At 43.7% G+C, this 24,678-nt stretch overlaps 1 protein-coding gene and 1 pseudogene across 1 annotated transcript; both read right to left on the bottom strand.

The window, feature by feature from the left end:
- Positions 1-365: 365 nt before the first annotated feature.
- Positions 366-2,739, bottom strand: LOC135514550 (hemicentin-2-like). Its single transcript, XM_064937975.1, has 6 exons — positions 2,673-2,739; positions 2,407-2,445; positions 1,882-2,130; positions 1,407-1,661; positions 953-1,201; positions 366-824 (listed from the first exon to the last, which is right to left on the bottom strand). Exons 1-6 carry the CDS (start codon positions 2,725-2,727, stop codon positions 673-675), a joined length of 999 nt encoding a protein of 332 aa, XP_064794047.1. The 5' UTR covers positions 2,728-2,739; the 3' UTR covers positions 366-672.
- A 7,137-nt stretch (positions 2,740-9,876) lies between these two features.
- LOC135515107 (dermatopontin-like) lies at positions 9,877-13,161 on the bottom strand (annotated as a pseudogene).
- Positions 13,162-24,678: the final 11,517 nt, after the last annotated feature.

Here is a 24,678-nt window from a genome sequence, read left to right as displayed (position 1 = left end):
AAATAGTACCCGCAAAACACCAGTCTCAACGTCAACAGTGAAGGGGCGACTCCGGGATGTTGGTCTTCAAGGCATAGTTGCAAAGAAAAAGCAATATCTCAGATTGGCCAATGAAAAGAAAAGATTAAGATGGGCAAAAGAACACAGACACTGGACAGAGGAACACCCGGAGTCGCCTCTTCACTGTTGATGTTGAGACTGGTGTTTTACGGGTACTATTTGATTAGCTAACACAACGTGCCATTGGAACACAGGAGTGATGGTTGCTGATAATGGGCCTCTGTATGCCTATGTAAATATTCCACAAACAATCTGTCATTTCCAGCTACAATAGTCATTTACAACATTAATAATGTCTACACTGTATTTCTGATCAATTTGATGTTATTGTAATGAGCAAAAAATGTGATTGTCTTTCAAAAACAAAGACATTCCTAAGTGACCCCAAACTTTTGAACAGTAGTGTATATATATCAAAAACATAATTCCACTTTGACATTATGGGGTATTGTGTGTAGGCCAGTGACAAAAAATTGAAATGTATTCTATTTTAAAATCAGACTCCAACATAACAAAATGTGGAAGTCAGGGAGTGTGAATACATTCTGAAGTCACTGTAGCAAGTATTCAATGTTTTAATGTCTTGTCTATTTTCAGTCTCTATTCCTGTTGTCAGCAAGGTATGTTCGGACTCAATCGGGACCAGGTTTCAGCTGCTGTGCAATGCTGATGCTTCCTTCCAGAGATGGTCTTCTTGGACAAACACAAACTGGACACAGCTTGACAATCATATTTTTTGGAGAGGATCTTCTTTTTGTCATTCTCTGCAACACGCACAAAACCATTCCAAAAGGAACACAAAAAAAACATGATATTAGGTCAGATAATGTTTATGACAGCATAAAAGTTGAGGTAGTTCGCTAAATGTAGAATCATGAGATTTCTGCTGTACCTTCCACCCGTACGGACTTGGTGACCACCTCAAAATGAGTTGAGACCGTATTCTGAGCGTGGCACATAATCTTCTCTGACTTCACATTTTGCTCGACCGTCATCTCCATCTCACTACCGTGGACAGTGTGACCATCAATGGTCCAGTGGTAGTCACAAGCGGGAGAGCATTTGGCAGTGCACTGAAACATGGACTTGAAGCCGACTGCAACAGAGTCTGGGCCGATGATGTGGACCTCTGATGGACCAGCTGATAGGAGACAAAAATTAGAGGAAAAAAATGGGTCAAGTATCACTTCAACCAAAACCAAAACAACTATAGACTACATACTATATAAGGGAATGTATGTATATTGATAGATGAAGCTATTGGAGTGGATATGGACAATTGCATTACACCAACAACAAGAGGGAATCTACAATTGTTAGAAGCTCTAAATCTCATAATAACCTACATGTTACAGGAATTGTCTTGGTTGCCATGGCATAGAGCCCAGACACACTGTTGATGGCCTTGCAGTTCAGGGTAGCAGAGGTGGCCAACTCTTCGGGAGTTACAGTAATCTTGTTCCCCTGCCCCCCGAGCCATCGGCCCTTTATCTTCCAGGTGTAGTTGCAGGAGGGACGGCAGTCTGCGTTACACTGGAAGCTTTCAGGGACCCCTGGGGTCATCAGGGCAGGGCTTGTGATCGATACGTTGGTAGGTCCAGCTAAAAGAAGGAACACATAGACATTTAGATAATAGTCTAGATCCTATGACCAATGTGAAAAACATGAGCAACATTTTTTTTATCTAGCACTAATCCAGTAATCCAGACATTTTGTCAATAAATTACAACACATTTAATTATCCCTCTATTCCTAATATTATAAAGACCATCACCTTTAATTTCAAGTGAAGTGTTAAAAAACATCAAACCACCCACACACCTAAAACCTGCAGTATCTTTGTTACTGTAGAGGACCTCCCAGAGTCATCATTCCTTGCAGTGCATGTGAGGGTTAGGGACTCCTCCCATTGGCGAGCTGTGAACAACAGCTCGTTGCCATGCCAAATCTGCCCGTCGATACTCATTCTGTAGCTACAGGAGGGAGAGCACTGGGCAGCACAGTCAAAGCTGCGTGGCACACCCACTTTAACAAAGTCAGGTCCCACAATGGTTAGTTCCAAGGGACCATCTGAAAATTACAGTGCACAATCAGGCAATGTAGGCATACTTGCTTAAGAATAAATGATTTCTTGGATACAGGGTGTAAATGTATTCTTGGAACAGTGATAAATTACTACAACGATAATCCAATGAAACGCCTTCACTTCTGTAGTTAGCTGCTAGCTGATAGCACTACCCTACTATCACAGTCATTATTCAAAGTACCCAACATTCCCATCAATGCAGTGATGTGGTCACTCCTGTAATAATTTGGCTTGGCTATTATGTGATGTGGTTCACTTACTGGTACTGCCACTCCCTCCGTCAGTGGTCAAAGCTGATCCTGGAAGTTCATCAAAACAGCCACAGGCTATAATCAACACATTATAATGTAACACTATTTTCACCCAAACAAAAGCTGGACCTCCGTAGATATTGAAAGAAAATGTAGTTATAGAGCTTAACAGGAAGTGTCCAGTCCTACTGACTGATGTTAAACCAACTTTGGCATCCTCAAAAAGAAATGTTATTATAAAACAATGTTGTTATATATTTTTAAAATCATATTACCTGCTAGGTACACTAGCAGCAGAAGCAGATTAAGCAGGGTGTGTGTATCCTTCATTGTCTCGCAGAGATGGAGTGAGGTAAATGGATACCAGGAATATGGGACTGTTACAGAGTCAAGTAGTAGAGTGAGAAGGTAAACAAACACACCTTATCAGAGAGAACAGACTGAGAGCGAACCTGCCCTGCCCATTCAAACCTGCCCATTAAAAATACATTATTTCTGTAGTGACCATTAAATAAGGTGAAACAGAACTGGCAACTTTTACTATGAACTAACATGTAGAGGGCAATGTACTGTGGAATAAAATAAATGGTCTCCAACTCTCCATCCCTGCTCCTGGGGAGCTGAAGTCAATTAATATACTATTTTTAATAGACAGAATCAATTGGAGGGAAAGATATGAGACCATATGTGTAATACATGAGTGAGTGACAAATTTAGGAGTGTCGAGAACGTGGTTTCAGTGCATGGCTTGTACCAGAATCTCTTATCAAAAGTCAAATACAGTGCATTGATGTCATACCTTTAGTTCTTATAATGTAATTGCATTTAACCTCAAAAGGTTGTGTATAATACAGACTTTTAACTTTAGCTTTAGGAAAGGAGACGGAACCACTAGGATTTTCCTCTATGATTTTGCCTGTGTTTAGGTCAATTCCATTTCCTTTTTATCCTGAAAAACTCCCCAGTCCTTAACGTTTACAAGGATACCTTTAACATGATGCAGCCACCAGTGGTACTCTGTAGATTATATTGGATTTGTCCCAACCATAACCCTTTGTATTCAGGACAAAAAGTTAATTGCTTTGCCACATGTATTGCAATTGTACTTTAATGCCTTGTTGCAAACAGGATGTATGTTTTGGAATATTTTTCTTTAGGTTAGTTTTGTGGAGTAACTATAATGTTGTTTATCCATCCTTAGTTTTCTCCTATCACAGCCACTAAACTCTAATATTTTAATGTCACCATTGGCCTCATAGTGAAATCCCTGAGCAGTTTCCTTCCTCTCCGGCAACTGAGTTAGGAAGGATGCCTGTATCTTTGTAGTGAATGGGTGTATTGATACACCATCCAACATGTAATTAATGTCACGGTTTTCTGTAGGCGAAAGAGAGTCGGACCAAAATGCGGCGTTTCTATTGCGATCCATGTTTAATAAAACTGAAGTAAACACGAATCAATATACAAAACAAAAGTAACAAGAAAACCGAAACAGCCTAATACTGGTGCAAACTAGCACATGACAGACCTAAGGACAAAAGGACAGGAAAAGGAACAATCACCCACAAAACCCAACACCAAACAGGCTACCTAAATATGGTTCCCAATCAGAGACAATGACTAACACCTGCCTCTGATTGAGAACCATATCAGGCCAAACACAGAAACAGACAAACTAGACACACAACATAGAATGCCCACTCAGATCACACCCTGACCATACAAAACATAGAAACATACAAAGCAAACTATGGTCAGGGTGTGACAATTAATAACTTCACCATGCTCAAGGGTATTTTCAAACATACAAAGTATTGACTCAAGGATGTGAATACGTGTGTAAATGAGATATTTCTTTTTTTCATTTTTCATTAAATTATTATTATTTTTTAAACATAATTCCAATTTGTCATTATGGGATATTGTGTGTAGATTGGTGAGAAAAACAATCAATTTAATCACTGTTGAATCCAGGCTGTAATACAACACAATGTGGAATAAGGAGATCGTTGGTACTGGTGGCTTTGTCGGTGAATGCCTCATCCCAGTACTGTAGTTGACCCAAGGTGTAACCTGGCAGTCAAAGGTACAAATCTTAAGGACAGAACAGCAGTAAAACCTCCAACTGAAAAGGGACAGACAATAAATTCATAGTAATGTGGGTTAATTGACTATACTTTCTCCCTTCATTAAACATTTATTTTGGCAGTTAAGTACTGGAGAGTGGAGTAAAATGAGGCCACTGATCTTGTTGGTAGTTGATCAGGATTCTCAGACATTTGTAACCGAGGATACTAGATAAACTGAGTAAAGAAGGTACTGTAATGTTTCTTAGGCCTCATCTGACTTATTACAATGTAAATTGCATCAAAGTCATTATCCCACCCTGCAAGACCAAATTGTTGGCACCAGAGTTCCAATATCTACACTATCATACCACTTAGAATGCATGCCAAATTAATTTTGTTCATTCTAAGTGGTCTGCTAATATGGACATTGGAACGTAACCATTGGCAATGTTATCCATACACCACAGTAAATGGATCGAGATGACTGCTCTTACCTGTCATAAGGATGAAGCCTGATGAAGGGATTCTCTATGTTTGGCTCTCTGCAGGAGTGATGCTATTTTATACCCTTACTGTACATTAGGTAATAATCACATGTGATTAAATCTACTTACCCAATCATCTGACAGATCAGATATCTCTGGTAAAAGGCGAGAAGGCATAGCTACATACCTGTGACAACATTTTGAAGAGTGTGAAGTAGGATCTGTTGCATAATAAACATTGCATGAGCCATCTTATCAAGCCAGTAATTTACCACACAAAGCGACACACTTTTTTGTTGTTGATTCCGTCTATACAAAGGTCTTTCTGAAGTTTAAGCCAGTCTACATGACTGTAATAAACATTAAATGTACAATGAGAAAATAATCTTCCCAGTGCATACAGTAGCTTGATTGTCCATTGAAAATATGAACCATGAAATAGAATGTTTTCTGTCAGCTCAAAAACAATAGAACAGTATTTCAGGGTGCATTCTATATGATCTGCATATACAAATAGCACTTAATGTAAGATAATATATTTAGTGGTCAATGAATTACGAGCTTGCCCACATCCACATTAACAGGGCTACAGTGGAGCAGGTCAAGAGCTTCAAGTTCTTCGGTGTCCAAATCACTAATGATTTAAAATGGTCCAGTCACATGCACACAGTCATGAAGAAGGTGCGACCGCACCTCTTCCCCCTAAGGTAGTTGAACAGGTTTGGAATGGGCCCTAAAATCCCCCAAAAGTTCTACAGCTGCACCATTGAGAGCATCCTGACTGGCTGCATCACTGCTTGGTATGGCAACAGCACTGCCCTCGATCGCATGGCGCTACAGAGTGTGGTGCGGACGGCCCAATACATCACTGGGGCTGAGCTCCCTGCTATCCAGGACCTCTATATCAGGAACACCCTGAAAATCATTATAGACTCTAGCCACCCAAACCATAGACTGTTCTCTCTGCTTCCGCACAGCAAGTGGTACTGGTGCATCAAGTCTGACACCAAGAGGCTCATGAACAGCTTCTATCCCCAAGCCATAAGACTGACAAATAGCTACAGTGCCTTCACAAAGTATCCACACCCCTTGGCTTTTTCCACATTTTGTTGTGTGGGATTCAAATGGATTTAAATGTCATTTTTTTGTCAACGAACTACACAAAATACTCTGTATTGTCAAAGCAATTTTTTCTCTTCTAACATTTGTAAATTATTAATGAAATATAAAACACTAATGTATCTTGATTACATAAGTATCCAATCCCCTAAGTCAATGCATGTTAGAATCACCTTTGGCAGAGATTACAGCTGTGAGCCTTTCTGGGAGCTTTGCACACCTGGATTGTACAATATTTGCACATCATTCTTTTTAATATTCATCAAACCATTTTCAAGTCTTGCCATAGATTTTCAAGCCGATAAAAGTTAAAACTGTAACTAGGCCACGCAGGAACATTTAATGTCATCTTGGCAAGCAAGATATTTGTATATTTGGCCTTGTGTTTTAGGTTATTGTCCTGCTGAAAGGAAAAATTGACTCCCAGTATCTGTTGGAAAGCAGACTGAACCAGGTTTTGTCTGTGCTTAGCTCTATTACTGTCACGCCCTGGTCTTAGTATTTTGTGTTTTCTTTATTTATTTGGTCAGGCCAGGGTGTGACATGGGTTTTGGTATGTGGTGTGTTTTGTCTTGGGGTTTTTCACAGGTATCGGGATTGTGGCTTAGTGGGGTTTTCTAGCTTAGTCTATGGCTGTCTGAAGTGGTTCTCAATCAGAGGCAGGTGTTTATCGTTGTCTCTGATTGGGAACCATATTTAGGCAGCCATATTCTTTGAGTGTGTGGTGGGTGATTGTTCCTGTTCCTGTCTTGTGTTAGTTTGCACCAGTTTAGGCTGTTTTGGTTTTCATGTTAAGTTTATTGTTTTGTATTGATTTGTGTTTCCTTTGTTTTTTCATTAAACATGAATCTCAATAGCCACGCAGCATTTTGGTCCGACTCTCCTTCGCATAAAGAAAACTGTTACAGAATCACCCACCACAACAGGACCAAGCGGCGTGACAGCAAGCAGCAGCAGCAAGCAGCAGCAAGCAGCAGCAGCAAGCAGCAGCAAGCAGCAGCAAAATAAAGACTTCTGGACTTGGGAAGAAATCCTTGATCGGAGAGGACCCTGGACTAAACCAGGGGAGTATAGCCGCCCCAAGGTGCAGCAGGAGAAGAGGCAACAGGAGCAGCTCAAAGAGGAGCTGGAGGCAGCGAAGGCAGAGAGGCGCTGGTATGAAGAGGCAGCACGGTGGCGTGGATGGAAGCCCGAGAGTCAGCCCCAAAAATTTCTTGGGGGGTGGGCCTCACAGGAAGTATGGCGAAGCCAGGTAGGAGACCTGCGTCAACTTCCTGTGGTTACCGGGAGCTGCCAGTCTGCAAGGAGCTGCCAGTCTGCAAGGAGCTGCCAGTCTGCAAGGAGCTGCCAGTCTGCAAGGAACTGCCAGTCTGCAGGGAGCTGTCAGAGCTGCCAGTCTGCATGGAGCAGCTAGAGCTGCCAGTCTGCATGAAGCCGCCAGAGCTGCCAGTCTGCATGAAGCCGCCAGTCTGCAAGAAGCCGCCAGAGCTGCCAGTCTGCAAGAAGCCGCCAGAGCTGCCAGTCTGCAAGAAGCCGCCAGAGCTGCCAGTCTGCAAGAAGCCGCCAGAGCTGCCAGTCTGCAAGAAGCCGCCAGAGCTGCCAGTCTGCAAGAAGCCGCCAGAGCTGCCAGTCTGCAAGAAGCCGCCAGAGCTGCCAGTCTGCAAGAAGCCGCCAGAGCTGCCAGTCTGCAAGAAGCCGCCAGAGCTGCCAGTCTGCATGGAGCCGCCAGAGCTGCCAGTCTGCATGGAGCAGCCAAAGCCGCCAGTCTGCATGGAGCAGCCAGAGCCGTCAGTCAGCATGGAGCAGCCAGAGCCGTCAGTCAGCATGGAGCAGCCAGTGCCGTCAGTCAGCATGGAGCAGCCAGAGCCGCCAGTCAGCATGGAGCAGCCAGAGCCGCCAGTCAGCATGGAGCAGCCAGAGCCGCCAGTCAGCATGGAGCAGCCAGAGCCGCCAGTCAGCATGGAGCAGCCAGAATCCGCCAGTCTGCCAGAATCCGCCAGTCAGCCAGACTCTTCCAGGTCAGCCAGGATCTTCCAGACCCGCCAGTCAGCCAGGAACCGCCAGTCAGCCAGACTCTTCCAGATCCGCCAGTCAGCCAGGATCCGCCAGTCAGCCAGACTCTTCCAGATCCGCCAGTCAGCCAGGATCTTCCAGATCCGCCAGTCAGCCAGGATCTTCCAGATCCGCCAGTCAGCCAGACTCTTCCAGATCCGCTAGTCAGCCAGGATCTGCCAGAACCGCCAGCCAGCCAGGATCTGTCACAGCCAACGACCTGCCTGAGCTTCCCCTCAGTGCCGAGCTTCCCCTCAGTGCCGAGCTTCCCCTCAGTCCAGTGGGGTCCTTGGTGAGGACTACTAGGCCAAGGTCGGCGGCAAGGGTCACCTATCTAAGGACGCGAGGAAGATGGACTAAGACTTTGTTGGAGTGGGGTCCACGTCCCGCGCCGGAGCCGCCACCGTGGACAGAAGCCCACCCGGACCCTCCCCTATGGGTTTTGGTGTGCGGCCGGGAGTCCGCACCTTGGGGCGGGGGGGGTTCTGTCACGCCCTGGTCTTAGTATTTTGTGTTTTCTTTATTTATTTGGTCAGGCCAGGGTGTGACATGGGTTTTGGTATGTGGTGTGTTTTGTCTTGGGGTTTTTCACAGGTATTGGGATTGTGGCTTAGTGGGGTTTTCTAGCTTAGTCTATGGCTGTCTGAAGTGGTTCTCAATCAGAGGCAGGTGTTTATCGTTGTCTCTGATTGGGAACCATATTTAGGCAGCCATATTCTTTGAGTGTGTGGTGGGTGATTGTTCCTGTCTTGTGTTAGTTTGCACCAGTTTAGGCTGTTTCGGTTTTCACGTTACGTTTATTGTTTTGTATTGATTCGTGTTTCCTTTGTTTTTTCATAAAACATGAATCTCAATAGCCACGCCGCATTTTGGTCCGACTCTCCTTCGCATAAAGAAAACCGTTACAATTACATGTATTTTTTACCCTGAAAAATTCCCCAGTCCTTAACGATTACAAGCGTACCCATAACATGATGCAGCCACCACTATGCTTGAAAACATGGAGCGTGGTACTCAGTAATGTGTTGAATTGGATTTGCTCCAAACATAACACTGTATACTTTAGTGCCTTGTTGCAAACACGATGCATGTTTTTGGAAGCTTTCTTCTTTTCACTCAATTAGGTTAGTATTGTGGAGTAACTACAATGTTGTTGATCCATCCTCAGTTTTCCCCTATCACAGCCATTAAATGTTTAAAGTCACTATTGGCCTCATGGTGAAATCCCTGAGTGGTTTTCTTCCTCTCCGGCAACTGAGTTAGGAAGGACGCCTGTATCTTTGTAGTGACTGGGTGTATTGATACACCATCCAAAGTGTAATCAATAACTTCACCTTGCTCAAAGGGACATTCATGGTCTGCTTTACATAATTTTTACCTATCTACCAATAGGTGCCCTTCTTTGCGAGGCATTGGAAACCCTCCCTGGTCTTTGTGGTTGAATTTGTGTTTGAAATTCACTGTTCGACTGAGGGACCTTACAATTATCTGTATGTGTGGGGTACAGAGATGAGGAAGTCATTCAATGTTAAACACTATTATTGCATACATAGTGAGTCCATGCAATTTATTATGTGACTTGTTAAGCACATTTTTACTCCTGAACTAATTTAGGCTTGCCATAACAAAGGGGTTGAATCCTTATTGACTCAAGACATTTCAGCTTTTCATTTTTTATGAATTTGCAAAAATGTCTAAACACAATTCCAGTTTGACACTATGGAGCATTGTGTGCAGGCCGTGGCATTTTAAACTCAGGCTGAAACACAACACATTTTGGAAAAAGTAAAGGGGAGTGAATTATTTTCTGAAGGCGCTGTAGCTTCCCAGAGGTGTGGGATCTGACCAAAGCACAACAAGCAGGGCTAAATGTATATTTATAGAAACTGAGAAACGGATCACTGAGCTAAAGACCTTGGGGGTTTTCAGCCACGTACATGGGTAATCTCAGTGATTGAATAGGTGTGCTGAAAGGGAAAAGTTGAACACAAATACACTAAATAACAGTATAACCTCTCAGGAATTGCATAACAGGATGGTTTTTGTATGCTAGAAATGTGGCCAAACTATTTTTTTTATTTACCTCTGTGTTACAGTGAGAACCATGGGTCAAGTGTAAATGGGTCAGAGGTTACTTGGCTGCTAGTTTGAAAAGAAACAGACACCATTGGGAAGATCTTTGATAATGAAAAGGTTTAAATAGGTTAACTTTATAATGAATAAACCAATTAACTACATTATGTACATTATGTACATCACAGTCCCACAAGATCGGTCCAAATATGATTGTGTGAAAAGAATCAACAGAATTAGATGTTTTCCTAACAATCTGAAAGGTTTCAGAGCAATTTCAGCCCATCTGCCCAGATATACATTTTTACATTACCAACCAAACTGGGGGGAAATCATGTTATCAGGTCAGTTTAGGACCGTTAGGCAGGCTCGAGAGGACACGGCCACTGGGCAGACTAGAACAGCATACACTCTTCTCAATGGGTAGAAGCCCGACAGCAGTATCTCAGTAAATGCCTTAAAGGAGAAGTTCAGTATTTTACACCTTCTTGTTAGATGGATCCTCCACCCTGAAGGTTGTCTATGGGCCAGGAGAAACTGTAATCCATGGTTAAGATGTTTAAGAATTTAAGAAGCCTAATCATTTAAAGTTACGTCAAACCAAATAATTCAGTTAATTTGTCTATGGCTTTTTTAACAGTCACTGCATGCCCACACCACTCCCATTGATTTTAAACCAGCAGAGGCTAAAGTTAGCTGAAGTTTGTAGTGGCTATTAGAAGAAAAACCAAACCATGTATTACAGTTTCTCCTGATCCATAGACTACTTACAGGGGCAGGAACCATCTAAAATGAAGTTGTAAAATACTGAACTTTCCCTTTAACCCCAACACTTTTTTTGGTGTATTTTCTTAAAACTGCATTGTTGGTTAAGCATTTCACTGTAAGATCTACTACACCTGTTGTATTCAGAATTTCACTGTAAGGTCTACTACACCTGTTGTATTCAGCATTTCACTGTAAGGTCTACTCCACCTGTTGTATTCAGCATTTCACTGTAAGGTCTACTACACCTGTTGTATTCAGCGCATGTGACAAATAACATTTGATTTGATTTGACTAACTCTAACCCTAAACGTAACAATAGCAAGCTGTTGCAATCAACAGAGTTGCAGTTGATAGTCTGTTGATGGTTTGTTCCGCTGTAGATCATCTATAGGGGATTATCCAAATAAAGTGTGACCCAATGTTTTAGTAATTATTGTATGAGAACCATTTGCCGTCCATCACAGTACTGTATAGAGTTTATATCTTGACCAGAAACCAAGCATGATCAATCACTTAAACGTTAGTGCAGTGAAATGAAACACAATCATTTGATGCATGAATTTCTTTCAAGATTATCAAGAGACACAATGTATAAAATAATCTGATTGTAGGAAGAATCAGTGATAGATTCAGCATGACCTTCTGGTACACTATTGGTATTGCCAGCGATGATCTCTGAAAGTACACAAGACAAACAGATATTTTGTTCCTGTTAGTTTTGTAGTCAATTCATCCTTTCCTGAAGCTTGTTTATTCCAACAGCAAGAATATGACAGATACCGTAGATACACACACACACAGAGAGAGAGAGAGAATACTTGGAATCCATTACATTAGCATACAGTACCAATGAATAATCATACTCACTCATACTTGTTGTCATGGTAGCTTTCAGCTGCAATCAGGTAGGAATTTGGTGGGACATTAAAAGTGAAGGCCTCATCAAACCAGTTTACATAGTTGGTCCACTGGCAGGAATCAGTACAGAAGTTGCTGGCTCCACAGCACGTGAACTTCCATTTGTATAAGGGTGGAAATGAGGTTTGAATTATGATATGTGTTTTATATTGACCTTGTAATTCACATTATTGTAGGGTTGTTCAACAAAAACAGTACCTCCGTCAACCCTGTGTCACTTTTAGGATTTTACACCATTTAATCCCCAAATGTCTCTAAATTTTACCATCATTGTAAAGCCCTAGTTATTTTGTTTGATTTGACAAAGTAATTTCTTAAAGATTTGTATTTATTTCATGTGAATATAGTGATTCATTTACATCTCACCTTCTGTCCTCATGCTTGTTGTCATGATAGTTGTTCATCCCTGTGATGACCTGGTGCCTTGGGCATTGGTAGTTTAAAGGTTTGTCGAGGTCATTTACATAGGAAGATGTGAAGCAGTTAGTTGCAGAGTCAAACGTGGCTTTGCACCCAAAGTCCCACATACGGTCTTCATATTTGTTGTGATGCTCACTAAAATTGGAAAAATACATTACAATGCACAAATTAATAGTTGAATTTATACGAAAACAAACATTTATGCAGGTTGTAGGTTTTATTGTTGCCCAACATATTTTGTCCGGAATGCAATTGCAATAACCTAAATCCAAAATACAGAGTTAAACCAGTTTAATTTCTCAAAATGGAAAATTGCAAATCTGAATCAACAGCAACTCTGTTGATATGCAACAGCTTGATAGGGTTTGAGAAAGGTTAGGGTTAACTCAGCACCGCAGCAGCAAAATGCTCCCTCTGATTTGGAAACCTGTGCTTGTGAGTCAGTGCAGAATTCAGGTTTTGGAGAAGATTGGTTGTATGGAACATAAGTAATCACCTCACTATGCGAGAGATGGATTGTCCTGATGGGCAATTAAAATCAAAAGGTTGGTCATAGCTGTTCTGCCAGCGGAGGTCTGCAACACACAAACAAGGGCACAATAAAAACGTAATTGATTACCGTAGTAATCGGCACCTCCTTCTCCTTTTTAAAAATATTTCAGACCAGACACATTGCTATTTGATTGAAATATTACGTCCACATTTTGAGTTACTCTGCTACACATATGCTCAGGCTTTAATCCACAAACTCACATGTAACATAAAGCATACCTGTTCCATTGACTAACACACCAGCAAGAAGCAGAATAAAGACGTTGGCTCTCTTCATGGCTTTTGAGGGGCCCAAACTAAAATCAACAAGGTTGGTGCTCCATTTATAGACAGAGGTGATCTGTGTCCTTGCTGGACCTTAGACCACGTACGTGGGTAATCTCAGTGTTTCAGCAGTTGTATTGCAGTCAATTCGTGTTATACTGAACAAACATGCAACATGCAACAATATCAACAACTGAGTTACAAGCAAGTAATAATTTATTTCCCAGGGGCTCATTGGTTGGCTGTTACAGTAGTTCCACAATTACACAAGACTGACAATATCTTCGAAAATGTTTGTCAAAAAATCAATTTATTATCAATAAACTACATTCTGTACATTGGATTCGCATTACATCTGTACAACAATGCCTTTTAATAATAATTGACAGGTATTGAGAGGTATATGTGTACTCTCAGAGTGATGTCTCTTTGGGGTCCTTGGTCTCTGTTGCTGCAGGCCTGAAGGACAGAATCTCTGTGAATGTGTGACCTGTAGGAGATATCACAAGAAATGACTAATTACTCTGTAGACTCTATAGATTTTTCTTCCTCTTTCTTTCTTTCTTTCTTTCTCTCAAGCTGAACATGTTATCACACATCCATCTCCATCATCATCGCTCTCCTTCTATCATGTGGAATGACCAAAGGAATGTTTTTCCTTAAGCTCTCTTCCTAGGGAAAGAGATAACTAATCAGTTGCTGAATGCATTCAACCAAATAGCATCTTCTGAATTTAACCCAACCCCTCTTAATCAGAGCAGTGCAGGGGACTGCCTTATTTAACATCCACATCATCAGCACCCAGGGAGCAGTTGTTGCCTTGCACATGGGCAGAATTGCATCATTTTCTACCTTGCCAGCTTGGGGATTTGAACCAACGACCTTCCAGTTACCTGCCCAATGGTCTTCACCTCTAGGCTACCAGCCACCTCATTCTCCATCTCTCCCAATTTTTACTCTGCCTGTATCTCCTTCTTCTCTCTCCCTCCATCCTCCCCAGCATATCTCTCTCTCTCCCATATCTTCCTCCTCCCTCCCCCCGCTCTCCATCTCTTTCTTCAGCCTCCCTCCAACCATCTCTCACGTGTCCACTGCTCCAGGAGCAGGTCTGTGTTGTCCATGGAGTGATCGTAGGGCTGGGCCTCAGTCTCCTCCTCTGGTTCTTTGAACTTGCTGAAAAAGGGCATGGCCAGTGCCTCCGACGCACTCACCCGCCTCTCAGGGTCCAGCAACAGCATGCGCTCCAGCACACACACCGCTGCCACACACAGAGGAACACATTGTCTTTAGTGGTGTTATGGTCAGAAGGACACTCCTGACAATAGTTAGAAACAGTTGCTGTTTTGTAAACCACCGTTTTTGATCCTTTAGTAATAGACTGTCAAATTCAACTAACTGCGTGTTCACATCATTGTATTGAACGTCTGCTCACCGTCTGAGCTAGCTTTGGAAAAACATAAAGTGCAAATCTTTCTTTAGTACTTTGTGAAGGCTCCGTATGTAGTTTGTGGCTTGTTGGAAGAGGAGCAGATTTACCTGGGAGTGTATGTGTATTCTATTCCTATGTACTCTAGTAGGCTGTGTTTGATTTGAATGTGTACTATCTGAATGTATTTTGAGTGCCCACATGACTTACATCTTGGCTTTGTAGCTTCGTAACAAAGTCTGCAGTGGGTGTACCAGTAATCTTCATGATCTCTTTCAGTTGGTCCAGGTCTTTGCTCACCCAGAGGTCAAGGGTCATAGCTCATGTGGTACAGGAAGTCACATTCACATGCTGCTCATACTATATATTCTTAGCCATAATAAGCTTACAGAACTAGTCTTTGACAGGTTGATAACATATAATTCTGCTAATTTGCCTGGCAGGATCATTATTCTGCAATAGTTGTGTGGGGTGAAGACAGAGAGTAGTAAACACTGAAGAAGGATACGGTCATTTCCTTTGAACAGCGGCTTCCCCAGCAACATCTCCGCCATGATGCAGCCCACCGACCAGATATCCACTGACGATAGAGGAGGACAAAGACATACATAGGACTGAATGGTCTTTCAGTACCACATTGCTACCAAACTGCTACCATACCAGTGGGTTCAATTACAGCGATATTGTACACAAATTGTACAAAGAGATAGATCTCCATAGGACCTCATACTGTAGGATATTTTTCTGGTTACAATAGCATGATTAATCATGGTGATAACACAGATGTTGACATTAGAAAGTACTGCCTTCTTGTGGACAAAGAAGGCAGCCATGAATGAGTGACTGAGAGAGACTCACCAGTCTGGGTATAGTGCATCCAATTGAGGATTACCTTGGGGGCTCTGTACCAGCGAGTGACAACGTACGCCGTCATCTCTGTGTCTGTCTGCCGAGCCGGCCTGAAGTCAAGGATCTGAGACAGACAGAGAGAATTGCTTTGGCTACATTGGATTGTCCCTTTTATGACAATAAAGCACCGGAGGTTGATGGCACCTTAATTGGGGAGGACGGGCTTGTGGTAATGGCATGAGTGGAATAGTACAATGGTATCAAATACATGGTTTCCAGGTGTTTAATGCCATGCCATTCCATGTGCTCCGTTCCAGCCATTAGTATGATCTCTCCTCCCCTCAGCAGCCTCCACTTCAATAAAGTGGATTTCTTTTCAATCGAAAGAGAGCGAGACTGAACAGGGAGAGCACAGTGCCTATCACAGGTCTGGTAGCAATATATATATATGTAGTACCTTCAGCTCACAGTCTTCGTTGACAGATACATTTCCAGGTTAGAGATCCTGTTGGTATTTAGAAAAATTACATTATCATGCTGCCTGATTGACGCAAATACACGCAAGCACACACACAAAGAGCTTCTGATATGGAAAACGGCATGAATCGCAGTGGGCGTGAAAAAGAGCAAGGGGCCCAACACCAATGCACATAGTTGAAAGGTCAGAGTTTACGCACCCTGTGGATGATCCCTGCAGAGTGGATATACTGTGGGGAGACACAAAAGACCAGGAAAAGAGAAAGTCTTAAAATTAGAAAAAGAAGGTGGTATTCAAGTATATTCTGGGGAACATTTAAACCTTCTGTATGAACTGCCTATATTTTGTATCATATTTGAATGTTGGGGATAAAATGAGCATTTGTAGGTATATCTTTTAAACTGCTTAGAATTTTTTATATATATATTGTTCTTTTGAGTGCATGTATGCAACTTTAACCTTGAGTCCTTTCAGCATTTGATAGACAAGGAATTGCACCATCTCCTGTGACAATCTCTCCATCTTCATCAGTTTCCCCAGATCAGTACCCATGAGTGGCATTACCAGGTAACTGAGAATGACAGGGGAAAAGGGATAAAAATATACTTTATTGTGAATAAAAACATTCAATATATGAACAGGAAGGGTATTGGACAAAGAGGTACTTACAAGTCATGAAACCTGTCCAATGAGATCTCAGAAGTGAACACATCCAGCAGTCCAATCACCTAATCCAAGCCAATCAAAGGATAACAGAAAATAAATAGAATAGCTCAATTATAGATTAACTGGAGAATTTTTTTTGTGCATCATGTATCTCAATTACAGCATCAGGAAATGATTGCCACTTGAAGTTACACACACACACAATTGTGATACGGGGTGTGTCTCTGTCGTTCTAGAGTGAGCCACTGACTAAAGTAGATGTTGCTATGAGGCATTTTTTCCGCAACATGGATTGGCTTCCTTCTCAGCCTTTCCTTGTGTACCATTATTAAACTCTACCTACTCCCTGTATACCCAGTAGACCTCTGAAATCAGTGGTCACCAAGTCCAACCCTGGTCCAGGAGAGCTACCACATGTATTGAAACCTTTATTTAAATAGGCAAGTCAGTTAAGAACAAATTATTATTTACAATGACAGCCTATGGGGGAACAGTGGGTTAACTGCCTTGTTCAAAGGCAGAATGACTGATTTTTACCTTGTCAGCTCAGGGATTCAATCCAGCAACCTTTCGGTTACTGGCCCAACGCTCTAACCACAAGGCTACCTGCCGCCCTCAATCAAGACTCAGAACCTGTGCCTGCCTCAAATTAATATCTCTATAATCTTGATATTATGTGTTTCTGTTTAGTATTATGGGTTGTGATGTGAATATTACCAATGTGATCTTTCTGACTACTCTGCTACTGACTAATTGCCAATCATAAGGAACAGCTGTGTTTGTCTCACTGTGTGCAAAAAAGAAACTGTCACTGCTCTCTGCACGCAGCCGAGCCCATAAGGATTTGAACAGTTTGCTATGGATAAAAGTGAGTTTTAATTGCAGTACTGTAGAGTTGGGCCATTTCCTTTTTAGACACAGCCAAATTAGTGGTGTGAAACAGACACCTTTTCTATTTATGAGAATGAATCATGAGGTGCGTATTTCAGGAAAGGCCCTCACATTTTCTTGCTTCATGTGCTTGAGAAGCCGGAGCTCCCTGTAGGCCCTCTTGGCGAAGAGCTTTGACTGGAAGGGTATGTGGAGCTTCTTGATGGCCACCCTCACCCCAGTCCTGTGGTCCTGGAAATTCTTCTTACCCACTGTGGTCCATCAGTGTGGACTGCTCCATGGGCATAAGCTGAGTCGGTGTAAATGTTCACAGTCTTTCCTTTTGCTCTGATGAGGGCCTGTGTCAGTCCGATGATTTCAGCTAGTTGTGCAGATGCCGGCTGAGGGATGATGGCTGATTCAAGGGTGACGTGTGAGCCATCAGGGAGTTGCTGTACCACCGCATATGCTGCTATGTTTCCTTCTTCTCCTTTGTAACAGCAGCCATCAGTGTATAGCCATTGGTCAGGATTGGTCAGGGGTTCATTCTTCAGGTCTGGTCTCAGTTTTAGATCTTGTGCCACTCTCTCAGCACAAGAGTGGGGCAGTCCTTCTTCTGAGTTGAGTGCATCTGCCATGTTTTTCTCGGTGTTCACAAACGTGATGTGTGACTGTGTGCATTTGTTCTGAATCTTGGTTTTTCTGTCAGCACTGAACGTGAATTCTTTACTCATCAGGTAAGCAGCGACGCCATGATGGGTGTGGATCTCCAATGGATGACACATCACGAGGTGAGCTGTTTTTTCAATAGCTTTTGCTACTGCAGCGACGTATCTGGAGCATGTTGTCTGTCCTACCTCAATGTGGTCAAGTTTTGAGGAGTGGTACATCAGTACCTTTCTCTCCCCCTCTTGTTTCTGGAAAAGGATGGATGATGTGAATCCTTCTTTTTCAGAAACATCCAAATGGAACTTGCTGTTGTAGTTAGGTGCAATAAGTGCTGCTGCTACAGAAAGATCGGTCTTCAGGAGTGCAAAAGCTGTTGAGGCTTCTGGGGTCCAGGCCAGGGGAGCATGGAGGTTTCTTGGTCCTGCTTCACACACGATTTCCCGTAGTGGTTCCGTTCTGGCTGTATAGTCAGGGATGTGTGTATGGCTGTAGCCTGTCAATCCGAGGAATGACAACATTCCTGACACAGTGATGGGGCGTGTGTGATGGAGAATAGTGTCTATGTGGGACTTGGTGAGTCCTGCACCCTCTCCTGAGATTTCTCTTCCCAGGAAGATGACTGTTCTTCTACAGGACTGTACTTTGCTCAGTTTGACCTTGTAGCCCTTGGCGGCTAGGAAGTCTAGCAGTGTTTTTGTCATCTGTAGGCAGAGGTCAGATGTAGGAGCTCCAAGCAGTAGGTCGTCAACGTATTGAATCAAGACCACTCCTTCTGGGATCCTGAGTTCAGACAGGTGAGTCTTCAGTATGTGGTTGAAGATTCCTGGAGAGCATCTGTAACCTTGTGGCAAAACCGTATACGTGTACTGTTGACCTTCATAGGTGAACGCAAAGATTGGTTGAGATGCTTCATCCAAAGGAATGCTGAAGAAGGCATTAGCCAGGTCAATCACAGTGAAGTACTGATGCATGGGTGTCAGATTACTCAGTGTGATGTGTGGATCAGGGACAGGAAGGTCGATGGGTGCAGTGACGTTATTCACTGCTCGGAAGTCTTGGACCATCCGGTATGTCTCCCCTCCTGCTTTCAAGACAGGTAGAATGGGTGTGTTCCATGGTGAGACAGTGGGGTAGATGACACCTGTTCCCAAGAGGCCATTTATGGTTGGTTTGATTCCCAGTGTCTGTTCGGGTTTCAGGCGGTACTGTGCTCTGTAAACCGGTGTCTGATTTGGGTTCAGTAGGGTGATGATCACTGGGGCAACTTGGAGCTGACCCACATCGAAAGGGGATGTGGTCCAGATTTTGTCATCGATAGTGGAGATCAGGACTTTCGATGAGGGATGATCAGAGTAGGGTTTTCCATGGTGTCTTGGCAGGGGTAGACGTTCTGGGAGACAGATTTCTTTGGTGTCTGGGTCAAGGAATCGCCACATTTTCTCCGAGGTAGCCTTGTGTATGCCAGGCGTCGAAGTGGGTTCCCAGGTCAGTTTTGAGGCGCGCCTGATCATAGGACCTAGGCTACGTGCTTCGAATCCATTGCCTAACGCCAGTGTGACATGAGGTGCTGATTCGTCACCCAACATATACCAGGGTTTCAAATGTGGTTGTAGGAGGACCGGTGCTGCCACCCCCTCTGGGCCACACACAATGGTAGAACACCTGATAGTTGGGGTTAGGTGCATCATGTTCTCATCCCAGTCTTCAGTGTAGGGGCAGTCATCAGTGTCTGTTACATTGAGTGTGCAATGGATCTCAGCTTGGGGAGTTTTATATGGGTGTAGGGTGTAGATTTGCTCTTTCAGTTGGTTGAACTTGAACTGTATGTGAGGGGTGGCAGGCCCTGTGGCTAGGCATTTGAGCCAGTACACTTCCTGAGTTTCGGATAGTGAGGGCGTCGGCAGGAGTGGCAGGAACATTCTCAACTTCACACATCATTGTTGGTTCGGTGTGTAGTGGAAAGTGTTGCCTCCCTTCTCCTGCCGTGGGTGGTGGGCATCTTCAGGGCCAGGGCATGGCATTCCCGGCCATACCTTGGAACTGCGGTTGGTTGTATTCCTGCTGTTGCTGCTGCATGTGAGCAGATCCTGGGTGGTTGTAGGCAGGCTGTTGCTGCTGCATATAGCTGGGTCCGGGTTGATTGTATTGTAGAGGAGGGGGTCCTCTTCTTCCTCTTCCACGTCCCCTTCCGCTCCATTGCTGCTGTTGAGGGGAGAGTGGCTTAATGCACTCTCTAGCAAAGTGACCGGGAGTTCCACAGTTATAACACTGGTAGTTTCCCCTTCTGGGTGGTCCCGTGTAGAGGCCCCGTTGAGCCCATTGAGACTGTGGGACATACTGCTGTGGGGGAGGGTATTGGGGTGGAGGAGCCCCCATTGGTGCAGGGAGTTGGGTGGTTGCCTGCTGCTGGATCATCTGAGAGACAGTCTGGGCCACTATCTGAGAGATGTCTGTTTTGGTGTCTGTTTCCTGGGTTTCTTCCGCCACCATCTGTTTCTTTGGTTTTTCAACCTTCTGTGCCTCTTTTAGTTGGAGTTTCAGCAGTTGTACCTGGAGAGACTGGACCTGGTTCTCGGCTCCTCCTCTGTCTTTATTGTGTTGGGTCACATGGTGGTGCACATGAGCGTTGAATTGGACCAAGGGGAGTGCAGTCAGTCCCACTGTTCCTCTCAGTTTGGTCTTTACATCTCCTGGGCAGCCATTGACCACCATCTCTTTCCACATGTTGAGGGTGGTGTCAGTATGGTCAAAAGGTTCTTCATGTACTGACCTCCAGGCGGTTTTAGCTCTGTCTAGGTATGCTGCTGGATGCTCACCTGGGCTGATGGTGAAGGAGGACAGGGTGGCATGGTTCTTTTCCGTAGGGTACGCTCTGCGCAGTATTCGAGGTTGGCTGCTGTCATGATGGCAGTCATGGTGCCATGGTTGGTAGCTCTGGCCAGTAGTGCTTTCATGTCGCCCAGGCAGAGATCCAGTCCGGAGGTTAGAGTCTGAAGCTGGAGTAGCCATGCTGAGGCTCCTCCATGTAGACTGGGCATTTGTTCCATCAGTGTGGTCAAATCAGTCATCTTCCAGGGCTGGTATTCTACGTAGGCTGGATCAGCTGCTGGGTGCAGGGGATACATGTTGGCCCCACCCCGCTCCTGGTCCCAGTCTTCTCTGGTGGTCACTCCTTTTGACCTTAGTTCAGCCAGTCTGGCAGACTTCCGGACGGGGTTCACCCACCGGGCATCGGTTACATCAGTCACCTTTCCTTTCACTATGCCTTCAACGTGATATTCACCCACCCTATTGCCGTCAATGCCCATCAGTTCTTTCGCTTGGGATATTGATGCACCTAGTTCTTTTCTTATTTTCTTCACCTCATATTCTATCTCTGAGACAGTGGGGGTCCTTCTACCACTGTCCTCATCATCTTCTGTTGCCTCGCTCGTGTGGCTCACAAAAGAGCCTTGCCCTGTTTGGAGGCTACCCAGGGACAACCTTCGGTAGAAAGCAGGGTCCGGTTCTGAGAAACATCGCCCTTCTGCACCGTTTCCCAGGCCTGGGGAGGGCGCTCACGGCGCCTCCGAAATCTATGAGGTGGGAACCTATGTAGTTCCCGGGGGAGTCGTTTACTTTGCATTGAGGTTCTTGCTTCTGGGAAGTGTGTCCTGCATATGGAGTGCTGGTGGTGGGGAGTTGCTCACACAAGATCTGTCCTCCCGTTATTCCGAAGGCCACCGCCCCATCTAGTCGGCCTTCCTTTACACTCAGGACTGGTGCCTGTACTGCGGGCTGGGTCCCGGCGAGGAAAGGGTTACCGTTGAACGGGTTGTGAGACGGGCTCCGGTGATTATGCCCCATTGAGTAGGGCGGGGGCTGAGCCACCTCTGTTGGTATTACTGGGTACAATGGGGAAGGAGCAGACGCCGTGCAGGTGTTGGCTACTTGGGGAGCTGTGGGAAAACACTCGAGAGGAGCTTTGGTCTCTGCTGACGTTGCAGAGGCCACACACATCATGTCCAGTTTGTTTTTTGGTTGCACCCTCCTACTCTCTTCTATCGCCCATGTTCCTATTTTCAACTCCGCTTCTGCTCGCTCTCTCTTTTGTGCCTTCCTTTTTGAACAATTGGGTCTTGTTCCTCTCTGTCTCACTTGCTGTCGATCTCTCTACGGCTTCTTCTAGTCCTTTCTGCATAGATTGGAGTTCCTCCTCTACAGGAGGTCCCCCTCTAAGGTAACCTGCCTGTGTCCATTTCAGCTTTATCCCTACCCACACTTTCTTCACTTTCTTGTACTGTTCTTTCCCTCCCGCTCTATCAGTCATGCGCTGTTCTAGGTATTCATTGAATTTAAGTTTGGGCGTGGTTGCTGCAGACATTTTATCATAAAGTAATTACGTGGATTGCTAAAGTGATTATTAACACGGTTAGGCTGGATATAATCAAGACAGTGTTTTATCTGAAAATGTCTTACTTGGCTCCTATTCCCTGGTCTAATTCGTTTGAAAATGTATGTAATGTGTCGTCTAGGTTTAGTCAGTCCTCTGCTATGTGGTGTTTATTTCTATCTTTGTATACTTAGCCCGTCCTTGGTCGAAACCAGGGATGTATTCGCGGTGCCGGCACAGACTTATCTCTTGTTCCCCACCCTCGCATACAAAGATTTTATCACTATGTGGTGACAATTACGTGTGTGTTTTTATTTGAATCTGTTCAGCGATTTATTTGGGTATTTTCTAGAAATGATTCGGCGATTTCCTTTTGGAACAATATATTAGTGAATTCAGGCGGTTCTATAACAATTGTCAGAATAATTATATCACTTTGGGAACTGTTTTTTTTCAGTGATTTATTTAAATACTTTCTAAAAATAATTCAGCAATCACCTTTTGGAACAATATATTAATAAATTCAAGCGGTTCTATAACAATTGTCAGAATAATTTTAGTACTTTAGGAAATATCAATAGAAATAGGAAAACTAAAAGTCAGTGTTTAGCTCGGCGGCTTTCAATCAAAGTCAGTGCTCAGCTCGGCGGCTTATTTAAGTACCTTCTAGAAATGATTCAGTAATTTCCTTTTGGAACAATATATTAGTGAATTTAGGCAATTCTATAACAATTATCAGAACAATTTTATCACTTTGGGAAATACCAACAGCAAAAAGAAAATCCAAACAGTCAGTATACAGCCCGGCGGCTGGTATAACCAGTATTTCGGCCCGGCGGCCGTCTTTAGACTACTTTTAGTGCGTCCAATAACACGGGCTCATATGACTCAGTAACGTAGATTAGTATGGCAGTTATTCCCCAACAAATGTTTCTCTTAATTGGGTATAAATGTAGACCCGTATTTTTAATTTCCCCGGTCACAAAATCGTGGAACGTCAACTCCAGTTCATATGATTCTCAATAATCATGTTTCATCTGTATCAATTTCACATATCATATCCAATATCCATTATGTACGAGAACACAGCCTCAGTTTAACTTCACTTCATACACAACCTATTCAATAGGACATTTTTCCATGCAGATTTCACGAACAAACTGGGTTCCAGAAGGAATCTAGTACATTGGTCAACACAATTCACTCAATATCTCAGTATCTCAATATCTCAGTTCACTCAATATCTCAGTATCTCAATATCTCAGTAAAAAACAAAATATTTTATCAACACAAGATCTCTTTGAACAATGCCTTTGGTTCTTATGTCAAAATAATTGAGCAACAATTCATACTCACACTCAGTACTTCTGATCAAAATTTGGTTTTAGACTATAATACAATATGCAGATTTCGATTTAACAGGTTCTGCTTACCTTTTGGTAGAGCTCTCTGATTAGTTTCCTGAGGCAAGTCGAATGGTTGATGGTCTCCTGGATGACAGGTCACTCTTCCGTCTGAATCAAACCAAATGATTTGTCTCGTCCTCTCACACCAACTTATCATAAATCGAATTCAGGATTCAAACCATCCTCTGCTACCAAGTTTGTTAGTGTTCAAATGCTGGAGAGTGAGACCAAATCAACGACGCTGGACAGAGTGGATTCAAGTGTAGCAAAAAGACAGTTTATTAAGTCAGAGATATCTTGTCCTGCAGTTAAGCGTGCACGGACCTAGTCATATGACTCAGAAGGAGTCAGCTGAAAAGGCTGCTTAGACAGAGTGTGCAGCGGATTTTATACATAGAATGATGTAGGTTGAGTCTCGTCGTTCTGTCTTCTGACTGGATGGTGAAGGTTGGAGGCGGTCCTGCTCGAGCCTGAGTAGGAGCCCCGTTGGTGCACAGCAGAGTCCTCTGCTCTAGGCACCCGACCAGTAGAGGGGGGTAGAGTGTGAGTGTTCGTGCTCATGAAATGTCTGTGTGTCAAGGAAGCGTGAGATAAGGGGAGCCGGTGGTTACTGGCTTGGGCTACGGTGTTTCCTGTTTTGACAGGAGTGCTTGCAAAGACCAATATCAGTAGAACAGTTTGGCACTCAAAGCTTGTTAGTGCTGTGAGAATCTGCTAAGAACAGGACCGAGAGCAGGATGTTCTTTGTGGGTTGCGGAGGGAGTATATTTTTGAGTGATGCCAGTCATGTGTCCTTCCCTTAAGTTGTGTTGTGCAAGGATACTT

The sequence above is a fragment of the Oncorhynchus masou genome, chromosome 26, assembly GCF_036934945.1.
Source record: "Oncorhynchus masou masou isolate Uvic2021 chromosome 26, UVic_Omas_1.1, whole genome shotgun sequence".
NCBI classification, from domain to species: domain Eukaryota; kingdom Metazoa; phylum Chordata; class Actinopteri; order Salmoniformes; family Salmonidae; genus Oncorhynchus; species Oncorhynchus masou.
The sequence above is the reverse complement of the archived record's forward strand: the minus strand, read 5'-3'. Positions and strand labels throughout refer to the sequence as shown.

Coding starts and splice junctions, on each gene's coding strand:
- LOC135514550 (XM_064937975.1), bottom strand. CDS start 2,727: ATGAAGGATACACACACCCTGCTTAATCTGCTTCTGCTGCTAGTGTAC. Junction 1,662..1,881: donor AAAGATACTGCAGGTTTTAG/GTGTGTGGGTGG, acceptor TCCTTCTTTTAG/CTGGACCTACCAACGTATCG. Junction 1,202..1,406: donor CAAGACAATTCCTGTAACAT/GTAGGTTATTAT, acceptor GTCTCCTATCAG/CTGGTCCATCAGAGGTCCAC.